The following is a 27,745-nucleotide window of genomic DNA, read 5'->3' as shown; positions in this document are numbered from 1 at the left end:
ATTTAGCCATCATGCTACCATATTGTCATAAGCCCCGATTTCAATAACATATAAAATCATAAATTTCAACATAGTCTCCATATACTCAATTTTTTCAAACAATATTTGATTTCAAAACCAGTATAAATTTCATTTTTATTAAAAAACATTTTAATTGGAAAACATAATATTTTATAATTTAAGCTCACCATTCAATAAAAACATCAAACAAGTATAATTACTCTAGATATTTAAGACGATAAATTGTCCACTCACAGTTCTAGGAGTCGATGTACTCCTAATCTCAGTCTTCAAGCACAATTTCTGTACTTTTACCAGTGTAATTTGCTCACCACCTATCCACAATGTACAATACATAATTCACCACATCAATGCTTGACCATTATAAAATCAATTCAGGCTTGGTATATATGCATGATATGACATGCAACTTATCCGACTACTGCTTAAATGCGGTGCTGACCTAATTCGGCCTATTACTCGATTAAATCGATATATGCATCCGATTAAACTCCAAATTAATTTTTTTCAGTTTCTATACCTCAATTGCACCCAAATTGACTTAATATCCCTCAGTGTGGTGCAAATTATTAGTCCCGATAGCAAATTACGAAAATATCCATAATGGGTAAAAATTCGTATTTTTGCTCCGAAAATTCTCATTATTTTTCTAGACTCATAATTCATCATTATTCATCATAATTCCTCAAATAAACATCAAGATCATCAGCCAATATTCCCCTAGAAAATTCAGCCAATAATGGTAATGGAGGAAAATAAATTCTTTTCTTGTTGTTTTGTTCCTAAATATGCTAAACTAACTTAAAACACTAACATAACTTAGAATCAAATTAATCTAACAAGTTTCTCTCTCCTTACCCATTTTTTCAGAATTGAATTCATCCTCAAATCACATGATTCAACCATGAAAAATGATGGGAAATGCATGGAAATGATAAATCTTAAGCTAAGCTTGAAAAATCATACCTTTAAACACTTGATTCCTTAAAAAATCACACTTTTTCTTTGAATTTTCTCACTCTAGGGTTTGTTCTTATTTCTCTCTCTCTCCTGCTGGTTTTGGCTGACCATCCCAATGAAGAATTCTGAAATTTTCAAGCCTTTTAATAGGCTTAATAAAATATTCTTATTTTATTTACCTTTTGAATATTTTATTATTTTATTTTTTTTCTAGCCATCTTTTTGACTTTCTTTTTCTACCACTCAATCCTCTTCACTTATCCATGTCTTCCATGAAATTTTTAGACTTTTCCAAAATTTTGGTGGAGTAAATTTTTAAAAATTACACTTTTGCCCCCGTAAAGTGAAAAATTACATTTTTACCGTAAAAACTGAAAAATTGCCCATAGACATATTTTTCATCCCTTATACTCATACCATTCTCCAATTTATCAAATGTAATCTAAATTCTCTCAAAATCTTAAATTTTGTCCGCGGGTGGAAAAATTACAATTTTACCCCTAGATAGTGAAAATTTCGATTTGACTCCGAATTGATCCTCGAACTCCTAATTACCATTTTGAGTCATCCCTGAATTGTGAAACTCTTAATTTCACCTTAAAATTCCTATTTGAACTGGTTCGAGGCTTAATCGACTTAATGATACCATTAGGGGCAATATCGTCTTTTAACGATTTCTCGAACTTCCTAAATATACAAACATTCTATCGAGCATGTGAATGACATTATAATTATTTTACAAAGCAGTGTTTGACAGAACTGGGCAAAGTGATCTCCATAAAAGTTGTAACTCTATCTTTTAGCTTTCCAATGGTTTAAGAATTTCATTATTTGGAGTTCTATATCTCGAGATATGGCTAAAATACTGAAGTATATGCAAGCAGATTCTAGGTCTTTCAACACTTTGCTTTCCAAAATTAAGCTCAATCACTTTTAATCCTTCAAAAAATATAAAAACTAATAAATAATAACCAAATTAAAAGGAATAACATGAAATTAAAATAACTTACTCAAAAAATAAACTAATTATAAAAACAACTAGAAATAACTAAATTATAATTGAAAATTGAGACTTAACTAATATTAATAACAAAATTAGAGTAAAATAATTCCATAAAATAGAATTATCAACGATATACAAATTTTAATTTTTAAATAAAAAATAACAAAGATAAAAATAATTATAGTTCAAAATGGATATAGAAAAATTTTGACGTAAAGTTGTAAGAATTGATGTAAAAACTTATAAATGTGAAATAATTAAATTTTAAATCTTAACATAAATGTGTGAGAGTTAACATAATAAGTCAATTAAGTAAAAAAATTTAATTTTATTGAAAAACAAATATTTAAAGTTATATTCTTGGAAAAAAAGTATATAATGATATACAAATTTTAATTGTTAAATAAAAATAATAAGGATAAAAATAGTTATAATTTAAAATTGACATAGATAAATCTTAATGTAAAACTGTAAGAATTGTCGTAAAAACTTATAAAGGTGGAATAACTAAATTTTAAATCTTAACGTAAATTTGCGAGAGTTAACATAATAAGTTAATTAGGTAAAAAGAGTCTAATTTTAATAAAAAAGTATTTATATTTATATTATCGAGCTAAAAGTATGTAACAATATTCAAATTTTTATTTTGAATAAAGAATAATAAAGATAAAAATAATTGTAGTTAAAAGTTACTATTAAAAAAGCTTGACGTAAAGTTGTAAGAATTAACATAAAATCTTATAAAAATTGAATAAACAAATTTAAAATTTTAACGTAAGTGTGTGAGACTTAACATAACAAGTCAATTAAGTAAAAAATCTAATTTTAATGAAAAAAAATATTTAAATTTATATTTTCAGACTAAAAGTGTTTAACAATATATAAATTTTAATTTTTAAATAAAGAATAATTGGATAAAATAATTATAGTTCAAATTTGACATAGAAAAACCTTGACATAAAACTGTAAAAATTGATGTTAAAACTTATAAAGGTGGAATAACTAAATTTTAAATCTTAATTTAAATGTGTGAGAGTTAACATAACAAGTTAAATTAAGTTAAAAAATCTAATTCTAGTAAAAAGCAAACATTTAAATTTATATCTTCGGAATAAAAGTATTTAATGATATACCAATTTTAATTTTTAAATAAAAAATAATAAACATAAATCAATTATAGTTCAAAATTGATATAGAAAAGCCTTGACGTAAACACTTATAAAGGTGAAATAATTAAATTTTAAATCTTAACGTGAATGTGTGAGAATTAATGTAACAAGTCAATTAAGTAAAAAAATCTAATTTTAGTGAAAAAAAATTTTAATTTATATTTTCAAACTAAAAGTGTTTAACGATATACAAATTTTAATTTTTAAATAAAGAATAACAAGGATAAAAATAATTATAATTTAAAATTGACATAGATAAGTTTTGACGTAAAACTGTAATAATTAACGCAAACACTTATAAAAGTGGAATAACTAAATTTTAAATCTTAACGTAAATATGTGAGAGTTAACGTAACAAGTCAATTAAGCAAAAAAAATCTATTTTTAGTTAAAAATAAATATTTAAATTTATATTTTTGGGCTAAAAGTGTTTAACGATATATAAATTTTAATTTTTAAATAAAGAACAATATTAATAAAAATAATTATAGTTCAAAATTGACATAGATAAATTTTGACGTAAAACTGGAACAGTTGACATAAAAACTTAAAAAAGTTGAATAACTAAATTTTAAATCTTAACGTAAATGTGTAAGAGTTAACGTAACAAATCAATTAAGTACAAAAATTTAATTTTAATGAAAAATAAATATTTAAAAATATATTCTTTGGCCAAAAGTGTTTAGCGATATATAAATTTTAAGTTTTAAATATAGAATAATAATAATAAAAATAATTATAGTTCAAAATTGGTATAGATAAATTTTGACATAAAACTGTAACAATTGACATAAAAACTTATAAAAGTAAAATAACTAAATTTTAAATCTTAACGTAAATGTGTGAGAGTTAACATAATAAGTTAATTAAGGAAAAAAAATCTAATTTTAATGAAAAATAAGCATTTATATTTATATTATCGGGCTAAAAGTATGTAACGATATTCAAATTTTTATTTTAAATAAAGAATAATAAAGATAAAGATAATTATAGTTAAAAGTTGCTATTGAAAAGGTTTGACGTAAAGTTGTAAAAATTAATAAAAAATCTTATAAAAGTGGAATAAGCAAATTTAAAATCTTAATATAAATGTGTGAGAGTTAATGTAATAAGTGATAATAATAATTTTTATTAAATTAATTAATTAATATAATTTTAATTTTAAAAAGAATAATATTCTTATAGTTTAAAGTAAAAAATAAAATAAAATTAAAAGTTAAATAACTTTTAAAATAAACTAAATAAATTTAAAAATTATCTACGTTGTTATCTTAAAATGAATAAATTTAAAAATATATATATATTATTTACCTATTAACCTGTTAAACAGGTTTTTATTATTTTTTGAAAATTTTATTTATTAATTTTATAGTAAGGTTAAACTTACTATAGCGTTCACCGATTGAACAAAGTGGTCATTGGTTAAGTTACCATGATCCTTCAGACCCGCAATCTTAAATCCTTGAGAAGTATGAGCAACTCTTGTCGGTTAAGTTATCATGTTCAAACAGCTGAACTTCTTTCTTTTTTTTTTTTTTTTTTTTGTTCCATTCAACCACAATTAAATGAAAATTTCTGACTTTTTAATGTTGAATACTTTTAACATATTTTCAGTAACTGTGGGCTAATTTATCATCAGCTAAGAGATTACAGACATGCATGAAGGTTGACCATAACTTAGTTGGAGAATGCAATCTAAATTTGCTTTCCTTTTCTCAGAAAGCCATTTGGCTTAATGAAATTCTTAACTCCCTGCAGTCAAGTCGTTCCATCTCAAGGCCACCGCGTTGGGTAAGTCCAACGCTAACTTGGCGATTCACATTAAATGTAATACTATAAGGTCATACAGCATACAGCATGAAATAAACCACGGCATTGAAAGAGTAAAGTAAGCTGCTTGGATCAATTTCTTTTGGATTTTCATGAACACGTGCCAACTTCAGGTGGATTTAGGGCGCCAAAATTGATCCGAATTCCGTCCGACTGGTTTAATTTAAACTTTGAAAATCATTTAAATCTAAAATAATCCAAACCTAAAATAACATAATATGAAAAGATTCAAACTCGAAATGACTCAAATTTGAATTATGTAAAAAAATTAACTCTAAATTACTTGTATTCGAATAATTTATCTAAATTCAATTCAATTTGATTTTAAAAATCAATAACTTGAATCCATAATGATCCAAATCCAAACAACTAAATCCTGAATCACTCGAATATCAATCTTAATGACCTGAATACAAAATAATTTGACATAGTTAAATCTCAAATATAATTTGTCCAATTGTCACTTCTTGTTGCTTTTCAAAAATATTCTTTATGTAACAGAACAAAAAAGTTAAAGTAAACAAATGTTGTAAACTTACAATCAGCAGCGATGGAGTTAGCTAACTTTTATTAGAGGCTTAAAAATGAAAAAGAATAAAGTTAAATTTTTTAAAACTAATACGTTGAATTTAACTAACAATAAAAATATGATAATAGATAATAATTTTATATAATATGTAAATAAAAAAATAAGAAAAAAAGATTTACAATAATCTTTTAGGAATGAAGTGTGTTTTATTGATAAGTTACAGAAAATAGAGTAAAATAAAAATTAAAAGATAATAAAGAAAAGAAATAAAAACAAGAGAAAGAGGCATGGAGAAACTTAAGAATTAAGATAAAGCTGAGTAGGATTTAGGTCATTTTATTATTTTTATTTGTATTAATTATTAAATAAAAAAATTATTTTAAATCATATTACATTATATATAATAAATAAATAATTTTAAAATTTTGGAAAGGCGACGGTCCCCATAAATATACTATCTTTCATCTTTGATTAAAAAATATATATAATAAATAAATAATTTAAAAATTTTGAGAGGCAACAGCTCCCATCAATTAGCTACCCTCTTTCCCTGCTTGCAAAAAGCCAACACATTCCCTGTATATACAAAAATTTTAAAAATTAAAAATCAAGAAATCTTTACTTTCACAAGAATTAGAGGCATAGTTTTATTTCTATTTATAATTAGTATGTTTAAATCTGCTAATTATATGTTGATTATTTATTATTTTAATTTAGATGAAATTCTGTAACTTGTGTCATCCATTTGTCTGCATCATAAAAGGATCTCATATTCATAAAATAAAGATGTTTTCTTCTATAAATACCTAAAATGATGCATATGTAAAATTTGGAGAGGCTTATGAATATTAGCACATACATTATCAAGTCAATAGTGCCAGACACACCTTTATAAATTTTATGGTTTAGAAGATCAGGATTTTATTTCTAAAAGGGGAATTGGAGAATACTCATTTTTTTAATGCTATATACATATTTAAGTAAAACATAATATTTATTTACATATTTTAACGTTTTATTTGAATTTTTATGTCGAATTCGAACTTAAGGTTGAGTCAAGTTTTCAAGATTTTTATGTAAATTAATGATAATGCATGGAAGTTAATTGAGTTAATTTTGAGTAGTTTTATTACTTTTTGAGCAAAACTACAGCATAAAAAAGTAAAACTCGATTGAACTCGATCCTCAAGTTCTTTAATCGAGGCAAGCTCGAGCATGGCATTGGACAGTGGCAGATTTAGGAATTTTTCTAAATGATGTCATAATCAAAATATTTGCATTTAAATTATAAAAGAATTTTTTTATTTTTTATGTAGTATTTAAATATTAATATATATATTATTTTTTGACAAATCTACTTTGATTTGGAGTCGTTGATCCCATTCTCTATAAAATTGTAAAAAAATTAATGAATTTATTAGTATAATTAACTATATAAAACTCTAATATAAGTATTATAACAAATACAAATTTTTGACATATTCGGTAAATAGGTGGTATCATGTGGCATCACTTGTTTTAATGTAAGTCCGCCCTTATACTGGCTCAGCTAAGCTTGATTACACCCTTATCCACTCCTATGTCGAAATTTCAATCTGAAATTTTATTATTTTTTCAAGAATGAAGTACTACCAAACTATAAAATCATTAGAAAGAGTGAGAGAATGTGTTAAAACATGCTGGTTTAATGAGTATGAATATCAATTTGTGTATTGATTTTAAACCCAGTAGCTACGATTTAATAAATTCATTAATTGTTAGGCTTAGAACGTGATTAATTAGCCAAGCCTCTAGGTATTCATCTAGTTCCCTATCATTGACAGGCTTCTGTCAATTTTTATTTTATTAATCCCAAGAATTAACCCAAAAAGGCATAATTAACGTCAGCTGTGTTTCTTTTTTAGGGGGAAGCACTGCCAAATTCGATTCCTCACGTCTCCTTCACAATGGCTGGCACAGATGCTAGAATAACATATAACAATCTCAGAGATATGTGACAAAAGGGACCCATGAATCTCATTTCTAAAGGGTCTGCTCCAGGATCTGCCCCAGTTCTTCAAATTTTGTGAGATCCTACTGATAAATTTGTCTGCTTGGGTTTTTTTGTTTTTGGTAAAAGCCTGCTTGGGGTAATTTTAAGATTTAATTTTGGCATAGTAATTCTTTTTCACCCTTTGTCCCTTCCGTAGTAAAACGTGCAGGAATTTTGGTGCTTACATGGGAATCCAAATTCAGTCAGAAGTTGAGAGGAGTATCTCTCAAGGATGGTAGACCAATCAAAACAAAAGGACATGAATATCCCAATAAATTTTCTATAGATCAGCTTGTTTGATTTTCTTCTGCCACAGCTTCCCAGTTGAATGTACAAGTCACCTTAGGTTGCTTTGAAAGCCCTAATGAATGGTTGAATTTGACTGAATGACTTTTTATTTATACAAATTAAAACTTTAGGAATAATGAATGCAAATTTGCTCCAAATACTTCCTTATATTGAGTTCATTAGTGCTACAGAGATTGTAATAACATCATCTTATAGAGTTGTGGAGGTATTAAGTAACTGATAAAGATTATCCAACAGCTAACCAAAGAAAAAGAAATAGTTGCTGATTTTCCAGTAAATGGTATGAGGATGAGCCTTAAAAGCTCATTTGTATTGCTTCACCAGTGTTGTTCAGTAGATTATACTAGGGCAAGCAAATAATACATCAGGCCCCCAAGTTTGGCCCACTTTTAGCTGAGCTGTTTCATTCAAATTTTGATTTTACACAGGCTGCCTTGCCTGATGAGTTATTGCAAGGTTTTTAAGGGTTTTTGTTGGAGACAATGAAATTGTTCTGAATTTGAGGTAGCAAGAGACAAAGAAGTATAATTATTTATCGCCCTGGTGCCCTGATTTACATAAATTAAATGTATCCCCTTTAAGAATTCAAGTTAGAAAATAGTCGTTGGGAATTAACCTCCTTGGTTAAGAATTTAAGATACCATCAAAGCAGATGATGAATAAAACTTACGTTCAAGATCCCCTCGTGGTAAAGATGGAGGATGTTATAAGTTGAAGCAATATCAACCCTGCATCTTAATTTTACTAGATTTTATAGTTCGTTCATCGGGGAGGGTTATGTCTTTAGATTTGTTCATGATTAATTATTCATCTCTGTCTGATAAAAGGGAACATCAGCCCTCGTATCCTTCCAACTTTTTTAGAGGAAAAAGGAAAAGGAATTCTTCTCTCTCTCAAGTTACACAGAAATCAACTCACTTTGAATGTTTAGTGACCCTACCTTGGCTTCAAATTGTCACTCAGATGTCATGAAGCTAAAGCATCACCTATTTAAAATCACCACTACCCCACACATCGCTTCAATCACTTCTTCCCAACTCTCTTTTTTTGTCTCCTCCCTCTCATGGCTGAGTCACCGAAGGCATCAGATATTCACTAGTTGGGTTCACTTCCAACAAGTTCCACCTAAATTGAGTCAAAAAAGTAATAATACTACCACCTAAATAGCTAGCTGCTACAACCTGACCGGACATCCTCCACAGCCTCACCGCAATGTGGTGTACTTTCCCCATCTCTCTCCCTCTGCTCTTCCGTGTTCTACTCCTTGCTCTCTTCTCTATTCCTTTTGTCTCCACCGTTTCCATCCATGCAAAGAAGCAATCACAGCCACCAAACGCGGATCTCCAGCCAACCACCATGGTTCCCTCTGAGGCTGAGATCCTTTTCAAGATAATGGAATCCATGTCCTCTGATCAAACCTGGAGAGTCTCCTATCCAAACCCTTGTAAACCTGGCTCATCTTGGCCTGGAATTGAGTGCAAGCCCGGCTCAGATAACTTCCTCCATGTCTCCAGGCTTGATTTTGGCTCCTCCCCAAACCCAACTTGCAAGAGAACTGCCACATTTCCTAGTCAAATCTTTACTCTTCCTTACCTACAATCAGTGTTCTTCTTCAATTGTTTCACTCACACCAAAACTTCTCTCTCTTTTCCACCAAACAATCTCTCAAATTCTTCACTTCAACAACTAAGTCTCCGTTCAAATCCGGCACTTTTCGGTCCCATTCAACCCCAAATATCTTCGTTGAAGGCCCTACAAATACTGACATTGTCACAAAATCATTTCACTGGACCAATCCCTGTTGAAATATTCAGCTTGACCTCTTTAGTGCACATTGATTTGAGCTATAACATGCTCAAAGGTAGCATCCCAACCCAAGTGGGTAATCTGATCAACCTTGTAGGCCTTGATCTTAGCTATAATTCTCTTACAGGCTCAATCCCTGACATGATTGGCCAACTTGCTATGCTTCAAAAGCTTGATTTGAGCTCAAATTCACTAGTAGGTAGCATTCCTGATAGCATTGAAAAGCTCAAGTTTTTGGTTTTCTTGGCTTTGAGTAACAACAGACTTGGAGGAAATTTTCCCAAAGGATTGTTCATGTTACAAAGCTTGCAATACTTCATTATGGATGATAATCCAATGTTCATAACTTTGCCTGTGGAGCTCGGCATGTTAGTGAAACTACAAGAGCTCAGGCTTGCCAATTCAGGTTATTCAGGCAGTATACCACCAAGCTTGTCAATGCTTATGAATTTAAGCACTCTGTCTCTTCAAAACAACAGATTAACAGGTGAAATTCCAATGAGTTTTGGCAGTTTTTCTCACATATATCACTTGAATCTCAGCAAAAATTTGCTTGATGGCGTTGTTCCATTCAATGCCAATTTCTTGGAGAGGTTGGGGAGGAATTTGGATCTCCATGGGAATCCAGGTCTCTGTTTGAGTTCAGCTGAAGCAGATAGCGTGAAAATTGGAGTTGGTATTTGCAGCAAGAATCTTTCCTTGAGCAAGCCAGTGAAGAAGTCTCAAGCTGCACCTGGACTCTCCTATTCATTCTTTCTATTTGGTGTTTTGGGTGTTTTCAGTGTGCATCAAATATAATTTCTTCTATGATTTCACTGCTAAAAATTACTTCACTTCTTAATCTTGCTCTTTTAATCAGTTTTACTATTATTTTTCTAAGCTAGTCCTTGTAAAAATTAGTTATAGTCTAATGGAATATTTAATAACTAGTTAATTAATTGATGTGCATTTGGATTTTAATGGCTAAATATGTGGATTTGGTTCTGCTAACTTTTGCTTGGATTTTTACGTTTTCTGCTTTCCTAAGATTTAGCAGAACCATCTACATATCTACACTAACCAGAATATCAGTTTGTCCCCATTATATTACCAAAAGATTCATCACTTATTGCAGGTTTGGCCTTAAGCAAACTTTAGAATTTTGACATGGAACATGTGCATGCTGTCGCCGTAGGACCAACTCTTGAATGATTCTAACCTAGTTCAGTGTAATTGCCTGTCCACTTTCTTCCTTTCATGTCTTTCTCATCTTCCTTTCCACTGTTGTGACATTGATATTGGTTCCACAACTTAAATCTTTGTTCCACTCTTTTCTAATTAGCAGACAAAAAAGGAGGAAAAAGAAAAGGATAAATTACAAAAAAAAATATTAATAAATTCTAACGGTTTGAGACAGAATAAATTTGCTTCCTGAAGTTTTAAAATTTGATACACGATGTTTATTTTTGTAGTTTTTTTAACTTACTTAACAGCATTAAATTTACTTTCAAGATTTTTTAAGTTTTTCCATTTTTTTTAACCGTATCATAAGAATTTTAATAAAAAAAACATAAAGTAGTTAGTCAAAATTTTAAATCTTAAGAAACAAAATTTATTCCGCCTTGAATTATAAGATAATTTTTTTTTGTTATTTACCTAAAAATGAATTTATGAAAATTCAAGTAAAGATTGTGGTTAGCCAAACATTTTTTATTAGTTATTATCTTTAATGAAGAGGAAAAAAACATTACTATTTGGTTGAATTAATACATACTTGTCCAACAAGACAACCAACATGAATATATAATTGATTTGACTTCTCCTGGCTGAATAAATACATTCGAACTTTGATAGGCTTCTCGTTACATATAAGTACATGCATCCCAAAATAATGCATTTACATGCACCAGCAATATGTCTTTACAAAATAGCACATCAAAATGAACCTATATAAACCTATAATGTCCTGCCAAAAGAGCCAAAGTGACTTGCATTAATCCTAAACTCGCAGAAAATAAAGGAAATTATAATGAAAACCATAGATTCATGGGGCTTACATGGGGAGGAAAATTCCAAGAATGCATCACATTCTAGGGAAAGACACCATGACCCTCTTATTTGGCAAATAAGTAACGGGCATGCGGGGGCCAATAAAACACATGAGCATGCAAAGGAAACCCTGATGTGACACTTATTTTTAGGGACATAGCCTGCTGTCCTATTCTTGCATCGTGCATTCTCCTTATCACTCCTTACAGGACTCTTGTTGGCTCAATCAAAGGCCTTGGACAATTACATTCGCTCAAAGCATTGATTCCAGTTTTGCTGTTGTGGACCACAAAGACTTTTGCTGCAGTGAAGGGAAAAAATGGTGAACAGTCGCAAGTCCGGATGACTCAGGATAAAGATACATTAAATGCCACGAAGAAAAATGATAGGCTTGGTAATCTAAAGATAATAAATGTGTGTTTCCTAGATTAGTGGTACTCGAAAATTAAGTTATAGACAAAACAATAGATTTCTTATGTTTGATACTCGTGGTTACGAGTCCCAGTTTGGGCCATGCCAGTGGGGCTACCATTTGCTGTAGCAGGATCAATGAAGTAGGTACTGTTAGAGAGTCATTGATCACTGTTTAAAAGGACAAATTTTGAAATGATAGCATATGCATATGAAACTTTGCAAGTTTGAAAGGAAAGGACGAAGTGCTAATGAAAAGCAAACTCAAAAACAAAATTTGAAAAGGAAGCAAAAGGAAGTGGGGTTTGTTAGGACAAAAGTATGCAGTCCTGATGAAACAAGACCAACAGAGGGACTGACTCTCTCTCGAGGACAGTTTTGGGGGTGAAAATTTTTTTGGAGAAAGCTGTATCCCAAGCTGCTACTTACAGTGAAATTACTTAAGAGTAATTAACAGTATTTTTTAGTACACATTGAACTGCGTATTGCAGCTTTAGATTTACCTTCTTAGTCTTACCCATTACCCTACCAAATTTTGAAATCTTCCTTTTGTTGGGTTTACTCCATGTATTAACTTCATGCAGTGTTTGATGTATTGGATTTGAAAAATCTTAAAACATGGCTAAAGTGTTGCTTATTGTTGCCAAGTCGTCCCAAACTGCAGTTTTTTACCATCATTTTCCCCTTCAAATGAATGATGCCACTGCAGGTTTAGTTGTAACTTTTTTGTCTTCATAATTAACATGACCTTTACTAACTTTATTTTCTGGGGGTTAAGTATCTCTTTACTAGTTCAGTTCATGAGTTTAAGACAATGTGGGCAACTCTGAGAGGGATAAAACTGACTGCCCTTTTTGCACAAGAGAACAAGCAAAGCAAGCCAGCCCCAAAATCTGAACCTCCCAGGGGAGAAAAAACAGAAATAAATGCAATCCCTCCACCCCCACCCCCCACTCAATTGTCACACCCAACTTCCATTTTCGTGCTTGATCCTCGAAAAAAGTCATCAAACTGTGTCTCCACATGTTGTCACAAATGCTTGTTTTGGAAACTCATCAACCTTTTTATTATCTGTATAAAGGAATTGCACCCAGCAACAGATTCAACTCTTTTTCTTACAAACTGAGCTACCTTATTAACACTTTGGGGGGTCCATAGCAGTAAGTACTCAAGAGCAAGGAATCTGAGGGAAATAAAAAGTAGTTATACCATACTCTTCCATCTCTAAAATTGAATATTTACATTTGTCTCTTTTAGATTATTTCAAAATTATATTCGCTTTCTTGTCTTTAATATTTATATTTTATATTAATTTTTTCTTTTTATCATTAAAAAATTGTGAATGTGGGATGTGGGAGAATTTGAGAGGAAGGGAATAGGCATATAATGATGAGAAAAGAACTTGAGTTGGGGGATTGGGGGAGGAGAGCAAACCAAATCCATCACTTTCTCTCTTAGCCAAAGGTGAGAAAAAAGTTCCAGGCCCTCACGTGGGATACAGGTCTATTTTCAAGTACAAAACACTACTTCATTACTTCAATGCTTCACTGCTTTTCAACTTTCTCTGCTTTTCACTGTTTTTCTCCTGTTTGAGGAAAGTTAAAGAATGATGCTACGGCATGACTGGGTTTCCCTTTGTTTTTTTTTTTTTTTCTATTTTTTAATGTAAAAATATTAAAACTTTGAAATATCTGTTGATTTATTTTTATATTATCAACAAACATAAATTTGTGACGACTGAAAACAAATGCCACAAAGAAACAACAATTAGTAGTCATCCACCTTTTGTAAGGAAGGACAGATCCAGGGTGGAGGTAATGGGGGCAATTGCCCCCATTGACCGGGACAGAGCTACGATTGCATGATAAGGGAGCCAGTGTTGTTTAAAGCTTAGAGAGATTACGAATTCTTTGTTTATATTATTTTAAAATAAAATTTTTAGTTTCAGTTTTTTTTATTCAAATTGTTATGTGTAAAAACTTATAAAAAATAAATTAAGGGGGTCAGGTAAAGATAGAAAGGAAATATGTAAAAGCTTTTCGGGATAAAGCTGAAATGTTAAGAAATCCAAGTAAAGATTAGTAATAAAAAATTCTGAAAGCAGTATGGGTAAATTCAGGATTCTGGAAAAGCCAAGGAGGCCATGGCCTCATGGTCCCCCCATTGGCTCTTTTTTCACCGACCCGGAATTTTTTTTTGGGAATAAAAAATATTACATTCTAATTCCAGCTGGTAAATTATGATAAAAGGAAAAAACAACCCCATTTTAGCTATGAAGTGAACTAATCCATTCCCTTCTCGATAAACATGGCGTATAAGAACTTTTTATTGCCGCTCAAGTAAGCTCTGAATTGTATTAATTAAATCTAAATTAGAACATGAGTAAGTTCAAGTTGAGGTAATGGCTCGTCCAACAAACAGGCTATCAACTTGTAAATTAATCTTTTGCTAACCCATGTCCCATGCAAGACATAACCTTTTATAAACTCCCCATAGTTTAGCTCAAGATTTAATGTTCCTTTTCTTATATTATAAAAGTAATTTAAATTTTAAGCTTTTATATATTTTCCCTGCATTGAAATTGATATAAAAATAAAATATAAATCATATTATTATAAATATTGAAAATAATAAAGGTATAATTATAATAAAAAACAACCTATTGTTCAAAATAATAAGGTATAATATATATTAAAAGAAATAAATTTTTATAATTAATTACTTTATTGATACGAGATCCACCAAAATTTTAAAAAATTACGAAACAACAAAAGGTGAAAGATATTGATAAATTAAAAGGCTATCTTCTATCTCACCTGTTGTTTTACCAATCCAAAGTACGGTCAAAGAAAAAAAAAACAAAAGCATAAAATAGTCAAAGAAACAAATAGGTGAAACTATTTTCTTACAAAAAAAAACTTAAAAATATTCAAATGATTAATAGTTGTATTGGTATTTTAATAGTTTTGTGATTATGATAAAGTTATTATTTGATTTTATTTTTTTTTAAAAGGAAGTACTTTTATTATTATACTTGAATCAGTCTTGGAAGATAAACTCCCAACATGTCATACATTAACAATCTCCTAACTCCAATTGATGGACTTTCACACATAACATAATCATCATATGAATTAAAACCAAAGTTAGCCATACTTTGCGATAGACATGTACTAGATGTCCCACTGTTTCTATAAAATATCCTTGATTGCACGTATTAAATCCATATTTGTACACAAGAGTAACTTATCCACCAAAATTGACTATACTACCATCTTTTTATCAACTTGAACCATCACCTTCGTGAACCCCGAACCAAAGTTAGTCTAAGTCTGTAAAGCACCCCCCCACAACTCAGCTTTATCCGTTGAACACATGCCCAATTTTGCCACAAAGCCAACTTGCTAATAATCCTCAGAATTACGAATCACCCCCTGTAGTAGCTTTGCCTATTGATTTCTTATACACTCCATCAGAATTTATACTTATCCATCCAACCAGTGGCGCTCTCCATCAAATTAATACTTTTTCTTTTCTTCACCTTTGGACTGTTACACCATCAAAGTCTGTGAATGCTATTTTTGTAGCAATTGACATGCTTCTAACCAAACTCAAGCGATTCTCTGTTGGTATAGAAGTAGCATCAAACGTAAAGCTATTGCACCACTTCCACAAATACCAACAAACAAGACCAAATAAAACAAACCATGAAGTAGCATAAAATACCAACTTATGATTTTGGAGATTGCTTCCCAACTATTCCCGTAGTGACAGTGAAAAGAACTTGTATCGTTCTTGTTGAGGGACAAGTCTTACCCATAAAGAAGTCGCCACCATGCAATCTCTAAGCACATGTATGACAGTCTCATCTTCCATTTTACAGTGTAAACAAACTGAATCTGATGTGAGCCGTCTACGTTGCCTTTCTCTATTAGTAAGAATTCTCCCATGCAAACATTGAACTAGAAATGTTCTCACCCTTTGTGGCTCCTGCCACTTCCATGCAGCTTGCCATATTCCACTCAGCTCAACAGCTGTCGAGGACGATATGTTCCTTAAATAATTATATACAGTTGCAATAGTATACTGACCCAAAGAAGATAAGCCCTAGTACAGTTCGTTTTGCAAGATAGATAACATGGGAAGCATAGGTTGTAGCACCTGCTTCACAACTTCATAAAGAAGACAATTAAGTAATTTATCATGGTCCCAATGACCATTTAAGTTCATGAAGTCTTGCATCGAATCCATATCTAATGTTGGGTTCGCCACTCTAGACAGTGGTTGAGTTAAAATTTTATGTTTGAGGGGATGAAAATAAGAAATTCAATGTTTGTATAGGTGAAATTATATATTCTTTTAAAAAATAGGGAGTAAAACTATTAAATTAAAAAAATAAAAAATTATTAAATTTTAAAATTTTAAGAAGGGCAATGACACCTATTAGTCCCCCTCCTTCTGCCTCTGACTCTATTTGTAACATATGCCGAAGTTTTATCACCTAGCCATATATCCTTCTAGAAATTCACCAACATATCGTCTCCAATTATTCATCTGATAGTGGAAGTAAAAGTTGGCCACAATCAGCTTAACATAGCCCATAAATTAAAAACTCTTGTTCTTTAATGCTCTCTGGTCTTCGAAGAATGTTAACATTGTGTTTACCATTTAGGGTTTAACCCAAAGTGCATTTTGTCTATTCATAAGTTGCCACAATAACTTCAAAAGAAAGCCCTCATTAATAAGCTTCAATTGCCTTATTCTCATAGCACTTTCATCTTTGGGTCGGCACAATTTATCCCAATGACTGAGATGAACTTTTCTATGGTTTTCATCACTTCCCCATAGAAAATTTCTACATAATCTCTCAAGTTTCTGGCAAATAGTGAGGGGAATCAAGGTTGTTTGCATTACATAGTTGGGAATACTAGTCATCAATACAGATTTAAGCAATGTGAGACGACCTGTGAAAGAAAGCATTGATGTTTTCCAAGAACTGAGCTTATAATTAATTTTATCAACCAAATAATTAAATGAACATATTCCCTTACGACTATTCAATAACAAAACCCCAAGATATTTACCAAGATCATCAAAATAATGAAAGCTAGAAAAGCTCACTAGATTATTGATGCTACCCTTACTCACATTCTTTGAACAGTAAAACAAAGACTTTTCCACACTCACCTTCTGTCCAGAGCATGCGCAGTAATCATCAAGGACTTCTTTTATCACCTCCATATGTTCAATTGAAGCCTTTGCAGAAAGTATAAAATCATTGGCAAAAAATAAGTGTGTCAAAAGTGGACACCTAGGACTTAACTTCATCGATTTCCATATACTGTTTGCAACTACTGCATTAATCCTATGAGTAAATCTCTCAATGCAAAGTACAAACAAATAAGGAGACAAAGAATCTCCTTGTTTAACCCCTCTTGATGGGTTAAAGGGTGTCGAATGGGAGCCATTCCATAAAAGCTTTGTACTGTTGCACTGCCAACTCCGAGTCAATAAATTCGCAATTTTATAAAGAATTCTAACTTCCACTAATGTATCATAAATGAAAGCTAGACTTAGTAATTTTGAATACAATACGTTAACACGACACGAGAAGATACGGATTAAATAGGTTTTGGGTTTAGTTTTAACGTGTTTCGTATCTAATCGTGTCTGACACATTAAGACACGAAAATTTTCGTATCTTAACGTGTCAGACACGACAAACACCTTTAAAACACGTTTAAACACGTTTACGTAATCGTATTATCGTGTTTAATCGTGTATACGTGACTCATTTATTAATCTATTAAAAATTAATAGTTAAAAACTATTTTAACCTTATATAAATAATTTTAAATAATTATTTTAATAAGTTTTTTTAATTTTATAAAGGGTATAATGTAATTATACATGCTCAATCCTAATTTTTAACTTTTGGTGATTATTTGATGTTATTATTATTTTTGTTTTATTATAATTATTTTTATAATTATATATTTTAAATTTAAATAATAAAATTATATTTAATTGTAAATATTTTTATTTAATCGTGTAAAACGTGTTATTAATTATGTCATGTCATATATTGACACGTTTAATAAACGTGTTAATCGTGTCGTGTCATGTTACACGTGTATTAAACGTGTGCGTGTATGTGTATGTGTTTTAAATTTGAAACATGAATATTAAACGTGTCGTGTTCGTATTTAGCCTTAACACATTTCGTATCTAATCGTGTCTGACACGTTAACACGAATTATCAGGTCTAATGAAAGCAATACTTTTTTATGATTGTTTAGTTAAAATGTAAAATATATTTTGTATAATTGATAATTAAAAATTTTACAATACTTCCAAATTATAAAAACCTATAAAGAATATAGGTAATGTATTATCTTTATATAAAAACCAAGTAAATTTTATTACACTTGAGTTGATCTGTATCGATTTTTTTATATATTTAATATTATATATGTATATTAATTTGTCTTTACTGTATATATAATTTGGATAGGGAAAAGTATTGTTTAGTTATAATGCATAAAAAAGCTTATGAACTATTTAAAAAAACTCAAATAAATTTTTATTTTTTTATTACATTCAATCAAATCTTTACACTTTTATTTTGAATCAAAGTTGTTATAACTAATAGTTGATTAATTGTTATTAGTCAAAATATTGCTTGTCATCCTATACAATGTTGCATTGATTTAGCATGTTGACATGCCGTAATAGATATGATGAAATTTATTGATGTGATATGATGATATAATCATGTGACATTTTTCACATTCTTTGTTAGTATTACATGATATAAAAATGATAAATAATATTTTAATTAATAACAATTAGTTAACTATTAATAATAAAAAGTTTATTTGATTCACAATAAAAGTACATAAACCTGATTGAACTTAATAAAAAAATAAAAATTTATTTAAATTTTCTTCAATATTTGAGGAGTATTTGCAAGTATTACGCTTATTACCTACTATGTTATTTCCCAATTAATTTTACAAATTCACCCATAAAAGAACAAAGTTATCATGAGAAAACATACTTATCAATTGTATTTCTCCAAGGAATGATCCAATGTCTCAAGATCTTTAACCTATCAACTGTCTTAACATATTTATCATGATAGAATTTGACCTCTGCGATGCTGCCAGGATGCAGGATTTTCATATCAGCAGAGGTAAAATTATCAAATGATTAGTTACAATTCTATGTAAATTATATAGCCAAAATTCATGAAACATTGACTTGGGTTTAGTTTAAGCAGCAAAAGAGAAATGAAGCATTCATAAATGGAAGCCCATGAATTAAAGTTAAAGCTTTTTTGTTTGGGGTTATTATGGATGGGCCAAAATGTTGCAGCCCATTCAGAGCTTGTAAACCTCGTTTCGGGTTTCTTTCTCTCAACTCTCCGAATCTGAAGCATATTTTCCGATGGCTTCTTCAAAGCTCCTAAGCCAACCTCGGTGGTTCCGATTCCTTCCGAGAAACCTTTCCAATGTGAGGCTCTTTTCTGATTTACCTTCTCAACTCCCTGTTTCCGAACCTCAAAATAACATCGAGTCCAAATCTAACAACAGATTCAGCAAGCCTTCTTCAACTCCCTCTTCTTTGAAGGAACCCGAACTCGCCAAGTTCTCTGCCATTGCCGATACTTGGTCAGTAAAAATGGGGGGTTTCTTAGGCCAATTTAACAAATAAATTTAAATATTTAATGATTTTTTTGAGCATTTTGATTGTTTGCAGGTGGGATTCTGAAGGTCCATTCAAACCATTGCATATTATGAATCCTACCAGGCTAGCTTTCATCCGCTCTACTCTTTGCCGACATTTTGGGTATGTTGCCTCTATTTCAGAAACACTAGAATTTACCAGCTGACTTTGTTTCGGATGGCTTTTTTAGCATCTGGAAATACTAATTTTAACTATGTTTTTCCCATACTGGTTTTGCAGTTTATCCTATCATCAAATTTTGAACTTTTAGTCTGGGAATTTTCATTTTAAGCACTGGTCGTGTTTGTTTATGCATGTTTGATCTTATATATGGTTTATATGATGATTGCTGGTTACCGTAGAAAGGATCCTCTCTGTGCTAGGCCTTTTGAAGGACTAAGGATTATAGATGTTGGTTGCGGTGGTGGAATTCTTTCAGAGGTATTTATGCATGTCTGCCACTGGAATTTTCTTCATATAAGAAATTATTTAGTAGTTTTTTAAATTCTGGCAATGCACCTACTTCTAGTTAGTCCCTTGCATTATTCACTCAAAAGCGCCACTAATCGGTAGTCACATAACAGCTTATTGCAAATGACATTCTCAGTAAATGACATCTTTGTTGCGTAATATTTCTGGAAAATCCTGTGTTTGTTGCCTCATATTGATTGGCCTTAAATTCTCCGTTTTAGATATTCTCAAATTCTTCATTACTATATAAACACAATCTTCTTTAAGCATTTCACCATTTTACATTAGTTCCATTCATTGGCAATCCAATTTTAGGAAATTTATGGAAGAATAAGTTAATATAACCCTAAAACAATATGATATTATGGGGTTTCTCTGTGTCTCTTGAATTCCTATTGGTCAACGTAGTGAGGATGGAGTCAAGCCTACTTGACTGGAAAGTAGTGGCTATGTTCAATTTGTAATTGTAGAAAATATGGTTGTGAAATGGTCAAATCCTGGTCAGGCACCATGCCACTAACAACCAGGATATTAACAAGTTGGGGAAACAGGGTCCTGCATGTTTTGTTCCTCGTGATGTTGTTGCTACTTGGATACCAAGGCTTTTGGATTGGCTGTATGTGTGACTAATCAAATGCCATTCCCTGCCATATGAGAATCGAATGGTTGAGGAACAAATACTGAGGCAAAGTCAAGAAATGACTCTCTATCCCCAAGAGGACATCCCAATGGCTGGAACCTGAAACACATCCTGCAGGTCTCAAATTTGGAAGCTAGGGAATAAGAAGAGGTTGGGGGAGGGGGGGGGGGGGGGGGGGGGGAAGTGTGTGGAGGGGAGGATATATGAGATAGGAAAGAGCTACCTGCCCAGGCCCAATGAGTCTCCAATATGTACCCAAAATGACTCTAGCAGACTTGGCTACTAGATATGAAGTTGCTGGTGCTTGTAGAAAGGTTCCTTCTCTTCACATTATCAACTTGGGACCTCGATCACACAGTGGTTACCTTGAATGGGAGAAGGATTTTAAATTTAGGAAGTTATATGAAATGTTACAAATAGGGAGAGGAATAAATGGGCTTGCAGAAGTGATTATTGTAGAAAGTTGTGGCTCATATGGCCAAAATCACAAATGGATAAGAAAAAAGAGGAAACATGGAAACCAGAAAGGGGAGTGGAAATCTATCACATATCTTTTTTTTCTTCTTTCTTTAGATATTGAGGCAAACCGTTCATGTTAAATTTGATCTTTTGCTGGTATTTATTATTTTCTCTTTCCGCTCAGCCCTTGGCTCGAATGGGAGCAACTGTCACTGGAATTGATGCAGTAGAGCAAAACATCAAGATAGCCCGTCTTCATGCTGTATGCTCTTTTTCTTCTTTTCAAGCATTCTCATGATTTGTAAATAGTGTTAAATTTTCTACATGCAAGTGTATGCTTTCATAGTAGAACATGCTCTAGTTTTTGCAGCACTACCACTTCTATTCATGTTACCCCATGCATTTGTACATCTTGGCTGATTTTAGTATTGATAAGTGCACATGGTTTTGAAAAAATAAATAGGTTGTTATTGCGTATTTAATGATTGATCTATTTTAGGAATATGGTTTTGAATATACTATGTGTTGTCAAGGCTTTTTTTTACTTACATTTTGTCTTTAAAACTACAGCTTGTATTTCTTAAACAATATGTTCAAGTTGGATTATGTTATTTTATCAGGCATAAGTTACTTATATGGAACTTTCTTGAGAAGGAAAGGTGTTACCTGGTTCTAGTTAGGCACAACAAGCTAGTTAGGTGGGTGATGGATATACCTTAGATATTTTTCACGTAAAAGAAGTTTTCAAGACTTGAAGTGACAGATTTAGTCAATGGTCAAGTCATTCTAGCTTGTCCACAGTGTCTGAATTTGCATTGTTATGAAATCATCCTAAGCAAATTCATGATTTCCTACTTATTCTATCTCTGTTTTTAATTACTTCCTATCATTAATATATTTTCTTCTCAAATAAATATCTAAACCTATTCAATTAAAAGTTTTAGAAAAAGCCTTTTTGATTTGAGTTAAGTTTTCATTCCAGAAATATTTTGACTTGTATTCTGGTAATTTTGTTGATTATTTCATGGCTTGTAAGTATTTGCTGGTGCTGTGTTTTGCAAATTCAAATTTCTTTTTTTTATTATAGATCATTGGTTCTTTCTACAAATTTGAGAGATAAAGTTCAAACTTTTGCCACTTTACAAGATTGGGAGCTACAAATTTACCACTCTACTTGTTTTTTTGGTGCAATTTTATCACTCTACCTCAATTTTTGGTACAATGTTACCATCATTTGGATGGAAAAGGGATATTCCATAAGGAATCCCAATATTCTATTAGCTTTTGTTAATGTGGAAAAAATAATTAATTTTTCTTTCAAAATTTAAATTAGGTAAATTTGAAATAAAAAAAAATAGATAAATTTGAGGGATAAATACCGAAAAGAAAAAAGAAAATCAAATGCTATTGAAATTTCTAAAAACATTTTAAAACATTTTCTATATTTGTAGGAAAATACATATTTTTTATATTTTAAAAAATATATAACCATTTTTATTTTCTTTTTATATTTTAAACATTGGAATTATATTTCAAAATTATTTTTAAAATAAAAAATACATTTGTGAGTTGCATAAATTTAGAAAACAAATAGTAACATGTAAAAGAAAATAAAAAATTAATATTTTTTCTTTTTTCTTTCTCTTTGCCACCTAATAACTTTCTTGATGGCCTTGGACATCCAATCAGCACTGGCCCAAAGTCTGTGAGGTCGAATCTAGCGCCATTCCCCACCAAATCTGACCAGTAGAAGGAGATTTGACCTTTTCCCGCTGGATTCAGCCTCTGGAAGTGGTTTTGGTTTGTGACGACTTTCCTCTGCTGGTGCTCCTTCCAAATTGGTGGCCAAGGAGGCAAACAGAGAAAAAGGAAAGAAGAAGAGAAAAAAAGAAGGAAAAATGAAATAAAATTTGTATTTTCACTAGAAAATGGTTTTTGGTACAAATATAATTTTCTAAATATCAAACATTAAAAAAATGGTTATAGATTTTTGTACAAATATAAAAGAAAGATGTTTTAAATACATAAAAATATATTTTCTTGTGTTTCTTTTTTTTTATTTGTAAATAATCCGATTAATTTATCTAGTTGAAACTTATAAAAGAGTTATTTTAATTTTTCTTCAGTTGGCAAGAGTTCACTGAATATTGAGATTTTTTGATGGAATATTCCTCTTCCATCCAGATAATGGTAACATTGCACCAAAAAATGAGGTTGAGTGGTAACATTGCCCCAAAAAAAATAGTGGTACATTTGAAACCTCCAATTTAGTATAATGATAAATTACAAGTTTGAATGTTTTGTCTCTGAGTACTATTGTACCATATTACAAGTTTAGAGTTTACATTGACAAGTGCCTGTATCTCAATCATGGTTATTGTGTTCAAGACCTGAAATTGGTACCTGTTTCTACAGAATTTGGATCCAACAACTAAAACTATTGAATACTGTTGTACAACAGCAGGTACATTCTAATCTTAATGCTTCCGCAGTAGGTTAATCTTTCTGATAATCCTAGATCTATGGTGTGTTGAAATGAGCATTGCTTCTTTGTTTTGCATGCCTTTTTTAAATCTTTAAGAAAGTAACATTTCTTGATGAATTGAAGTGTGGGAATTTGTTGTTGTTGGGTTGCCTCTTCTGACACTGCAACCAAGTTGATATTTGAATGGTAAAATGTAGCCAAATTTAATATTTGTTAGAACTGCCATATGTATGATTCTCTTCTGTGTAAGTGGCCATTTACAATGAACTGGATGTTGCTTGGCTGACTTTCATGAGCCAATAACCTGGAAAATTTTTCAATGCAAATGAGAAATGCTAGCTGATTTGCCGCCACTGGGTTTTTTACTCAAATTTATGGTAACTGTAGTAGATTTCTTCTGTTTGTGGTGAACATTCCATCTCCTGGGTTTGTATTCCATCCAATGTGACCTTTCAGCGTTTTTCGCTTCAAACAAGTTTCTACATTGTATCAGAGTGTGAAAGCTGTAGATACAGCTAGTTGGCTAATTGGTCAATTTTAATGTACTACTTTGATAGCTCATATTTTTAATCAATGAAAGATATTGGAGACCATTGAAGTTGTAACCATTTTATCTGGGTGCATGTGATGGTCACATGCACTTTGATAGCTCATATATGATGTTTGCAGATTGTAATTTTGACTCCAATAAATTTGTTTTTATTACACTGTGTTCCAAGGGGGTGACATGGCTGATTTGAATTAGTTATGAGTGTTATAAAGAATCATTGTTACTGCTAGTTTATCATTTCTGTCCGTTTATGGGTTTGTTTGGTGTTTTTTTTCAAATGATAGCTTATGTGGATACATTCTCATGAACAGAAAAGCTGGTTGATGAACAGAGAAAGTTTGATGCTGTGGTTGCTTTAGAGGTATGCTCCCTCTGGGCAAATACTTCTCTCTCTCTCTCTCTCTCCCCAACTGTCTCCACTGGTTGTTGAAAGAGTGCTATTATTATGATCTTCTTTAGTTCTTTACCATGATTGATGTTGCTCTCACTATTGCTGAGAGAAACTTTATGGCCTATTCAAGTTACTTAGCATTTAATAAATCTTAGTCATTCAATCATTCTTTATATGCCTTGTTGTAAATTTGCATCCATCTTATTTTTTTGGGGGGTAAATCAATAACTTTTACTCAAGGTGATTGAGCATGTAGCAGATCCTGCTGCATTCTGCAAGTCTCTCGCAGCATTAACTGTTCATGAAGGGGCTACTGTGGTTTCAACAATTAACCGTTCTATGAGATCATATGCAACTGCCATTGTTGCAGCGGAGTACCTGCTCCAATGGGTATGATTCTGTTATTTTCTTTTTAAGTACAGCACATCAAATTTATTTTTCTGCTTTGATATGTGTGTGATTTTACCCTTATGTCTAAGTGCTTTATTCAAATTCCTTGTAGAGATTTTACCTTTACTTTCAGGACCTGCTTTTGATGCTTAACATCTTGTTGCCTGAAAATTAATCTAATTGAGGTCTTGTTTCTATGTTTTTTTTTCTCATCTATACATTTTTATTCACATGCAAAATGTGGAATACAGGTTCAAAAATTTGGCTAAATTATGTTACAAGTATAGATTTCCCATGAGATAGTATTGTTTAGAACTGGATTTGGTGTCCTGCAGAACTTGTATGGCTACTGTCACTGGAACAAGCATGACCTAGCTGTCACCTCAAAAGTTACAAAAAGCATTCTCTGCACATTTTTAAAACACTGGCAGTTCTTAGATGTTTGTTGTTGTATATCATAGTTGCTAGTTATACGTTAACAACATGTGACTCTTGATTTTGTGCAGCTTCCTAAAGGGACGCATGAATGGTCAAGTTTCCTTACCCCAGAAGAACTCACCATGATTTTGAAGCGTGCTTCAATTGATGTAAGCAAACCATGCAATATCACTTTGATAATTGAACTCTTCCTGTTGGTATGACTAACCTTTGTGATGGCTGGCTGTGCAGGTAAAAGAGATGGCCGGATTTGTGTACAACCCCTTAACCAGGAGATGGTCTCTGTCCGATGATATCTCTGTTAATTTTATTGCTTTTGGTACTAAAGAAAACTAATGAATAATCGTGTACAATATGTCAGATTTTGTATCAATTGTTATGTTTGTTTGTTTGTTTGTTTGTAATTTAGAGTCTATAATGATCTGCCTTGATAGTAAATAACAATCTTATTTGTAGGTCATATTGGTACAGCCAAGTTATTAGTTGAGTTCTTTAACCTTGGCATATTTCATTTGTCCCAGAAGATGCAAAGAAATAGTATTCTCAGTGGTTACCTTGGACGGAACTTACACGTGCAACAACACACAATGTATTAAAATAACGAAGCTATTAATTGACACGGATTTTCATTTAATAATATTCATGTCGTCAATAAACAAAGCTATATAAGATTCAAGGGCACTTCTTCCTCAATTCGTGCTCCTACCATCTGGCTTATGCCCCTTTGTTTCTTCATTTCAATATTTTTATTATTATTTTTTTACTTTCTATCCAAGATTTTTGTTTTTTAATTGCAAAATCATGAGATTTAATTATTTATAAATTCAATTAAAGAATTTAACTAGTTTGAATATCATGTCTAACCCGAATCACATTAAATTTTAATTAGGTTACATTATAATTCAATTATGTTTAAATATACTTAATTATATTTACTTCAATCAGGAGAAATAATTATCAACTACGAGGTTTTATTAAAAATAAATTTATTCCCAATAGTTTGAAAAATACTCTTTAGCTCTCTTGAAAAAAGCTACTAGTGTCAGGATTCCAATAATCAAACTAATATTTGTTTAAGTTTACTTATAAATACTAAAAATACCATCATTATGTTTACTTTTCCCTTTTTTTTTCCTCCTTTCTTCATTTTTGTTTGGTTTTAATTAAATTCTTTGCCACTAACCATTTTTTCAAATTAATGATAAGTTTTTCTTTTTAATTATAGATAGTTTGGTACATTCATTTCAAAGTTAATATATAGTTGAATTAAAAATAAACTATATATATACATACAATTGAATTAGAATATAAATTAATTAAAATTTAATTTGATAAGTAATTAGAGATAACTTTAACCCTATTGAAGTCTCATAGTTTTATAATTAAAAAAGTCTTGAATACAAAAAAAGGAAAAATAAATTATTAATAAAGGATCACAATATAAAATTAATTAATTAATTAATTAATATTATTACTTTTTTAAGGAGGTGAGGACCAAATTTAGAGAGATAAAAAAAGTTATTTTAAAACTAAAAGATTAATGTATTTTCTATCAAAATTTTTATATTTCTCCCAAGAAAGAAAGAAAGGGAGGGGATATCCCCACTTACATTGAAAAGAGAAACCAAAAGCATCCAAGTCATCACCTACAGATAACAGATTGCTATTGAGAATTCCAAGGATTATTCCAATTTGCACACGTTATTTTTCTTCTCAGACCTACTCTCCTAACCGACGATACGCCACCACACGCTACCTTCATCTGCCAAGTGGCGATTATGACGGTCGAAGACACGTGCTCCAAACAAATCGCGAGTTTACAAGAGCGACCGATTACAACGTCTAGCCAAGTCGTCATGGACCCCGCCTTAACTGATAGATAAGCGTCTCCAAGTTGGGAGTCACATTTTTACACAGTTTCTAGAATTAAAACGCAGTGACGAATTACGTGGCACTTTTGAACAGTCTTCCGGCTTCGATTTCCGTTCGTTTTAATCTAATCATACACCCATTACCGTTGACCTCAGAAAGTTATAAAAGAATACCCTGTACCCGGATGTATATCATATTAATATCATAGTTTTAGACGATCCTT

At 31.1% G+C, this 27,745-nt stretch overlaps 2 protein-coding genes across 2 annotated transcripts; both read left to right on the top strand.

The window, feature by feature from the left end:
• The first annotated feature begins 8,928 nt into the window (after nucleotides 1-8,928).
• RLP29 (receptor like protein 29) lies at nucleotides 8,929-10,492 on the top strand. Its single transcript, XM_018114979.2, is given in 1 exon segment — nucleotides 8,929-10,492. A coding segment is annotated over 1 exon segment (1,404 nt). The 5' UTR covers nucleotides 8,929-9,065; the 3' UTR covers nucleotides 10,470-10,492.
• Nucleotides 10,493-19,479: 8,987 nt separating this feature from the next.
• COQ3 (coenzyme Q 3) lies at nucleotides 19,480-26,110 on the top strand. The gene is made up of 9 exons (XM_018114313.2): nucleotides 19,480-19,771; nucleotides 19,860-19,949; nucleotides 20,189-20,267; nucleotides 21,581-21,658; nucleotides 23,812-23,860; nucleotides 24,743-24,792; nucleotides 25,063-25,212; nucleotides 25,719-25,799; nucleotides 25,882-26,110. The coding sequence occupies exons 1-9, from the start codon at nucleotides 19,548-19,550 to the stop codon at nucleotides 25,984-25,986; spliced, it is 906 nt and encodes a 301-aa protein (XP_017969802.1). The 5' UTR covers nucleotides 19,480-19,547; the 3' UTR covers nucleotides 25,987-26,110.
• Nucleotides 26,111-27,745: the final 1,635 nt, after the last annotated feature.

This window comes from Theobroma cacao, chromosome 1 (assembly GCF_053813885.1).
Source record: "Theobroma cacao isolate CCN51 chromosome 1, ASM5381388v1, whole genome shotgun sequence".
Classification (NCBI taxonomy): Eukaryota; Viridiplantae; Streptophyta; class Magnoliopsida; order Malvales; family Malvaceae; genus Theobroma; species Theobroma cacao.
This window is presented reverse-complemented; position numbering and strand designations above follow the sequence as displayed.

What these genes read in the sequence shown, in the direction of transcription:
- COQ3 (XM_018114313.2), top strand. Translation starts at nt 19,548, where the DNA reads ATGGCTTCTTCAAAGCTCCTAAGCCAACCTCGGTGGTTCCGATTCCTT. An exon ending in AGATAGCCCGTCTTCATGCT is followed by an intron (nt 21,659 to 23,811) that starts GTATGCTCTTTT and finishes CTGTTTCTACAG; the next exon opens with AATTTGGATCCAACAACTAA. An exon ending in TGAAGCGTGCTTCAATTGAT is followed by an intron (nt 25,800 to 25,881) that starts GTAAGCAAACCA and finishes CTGGCTGTGCAG; the next exon opens with GTAAAAGAGATGGCCGGATT.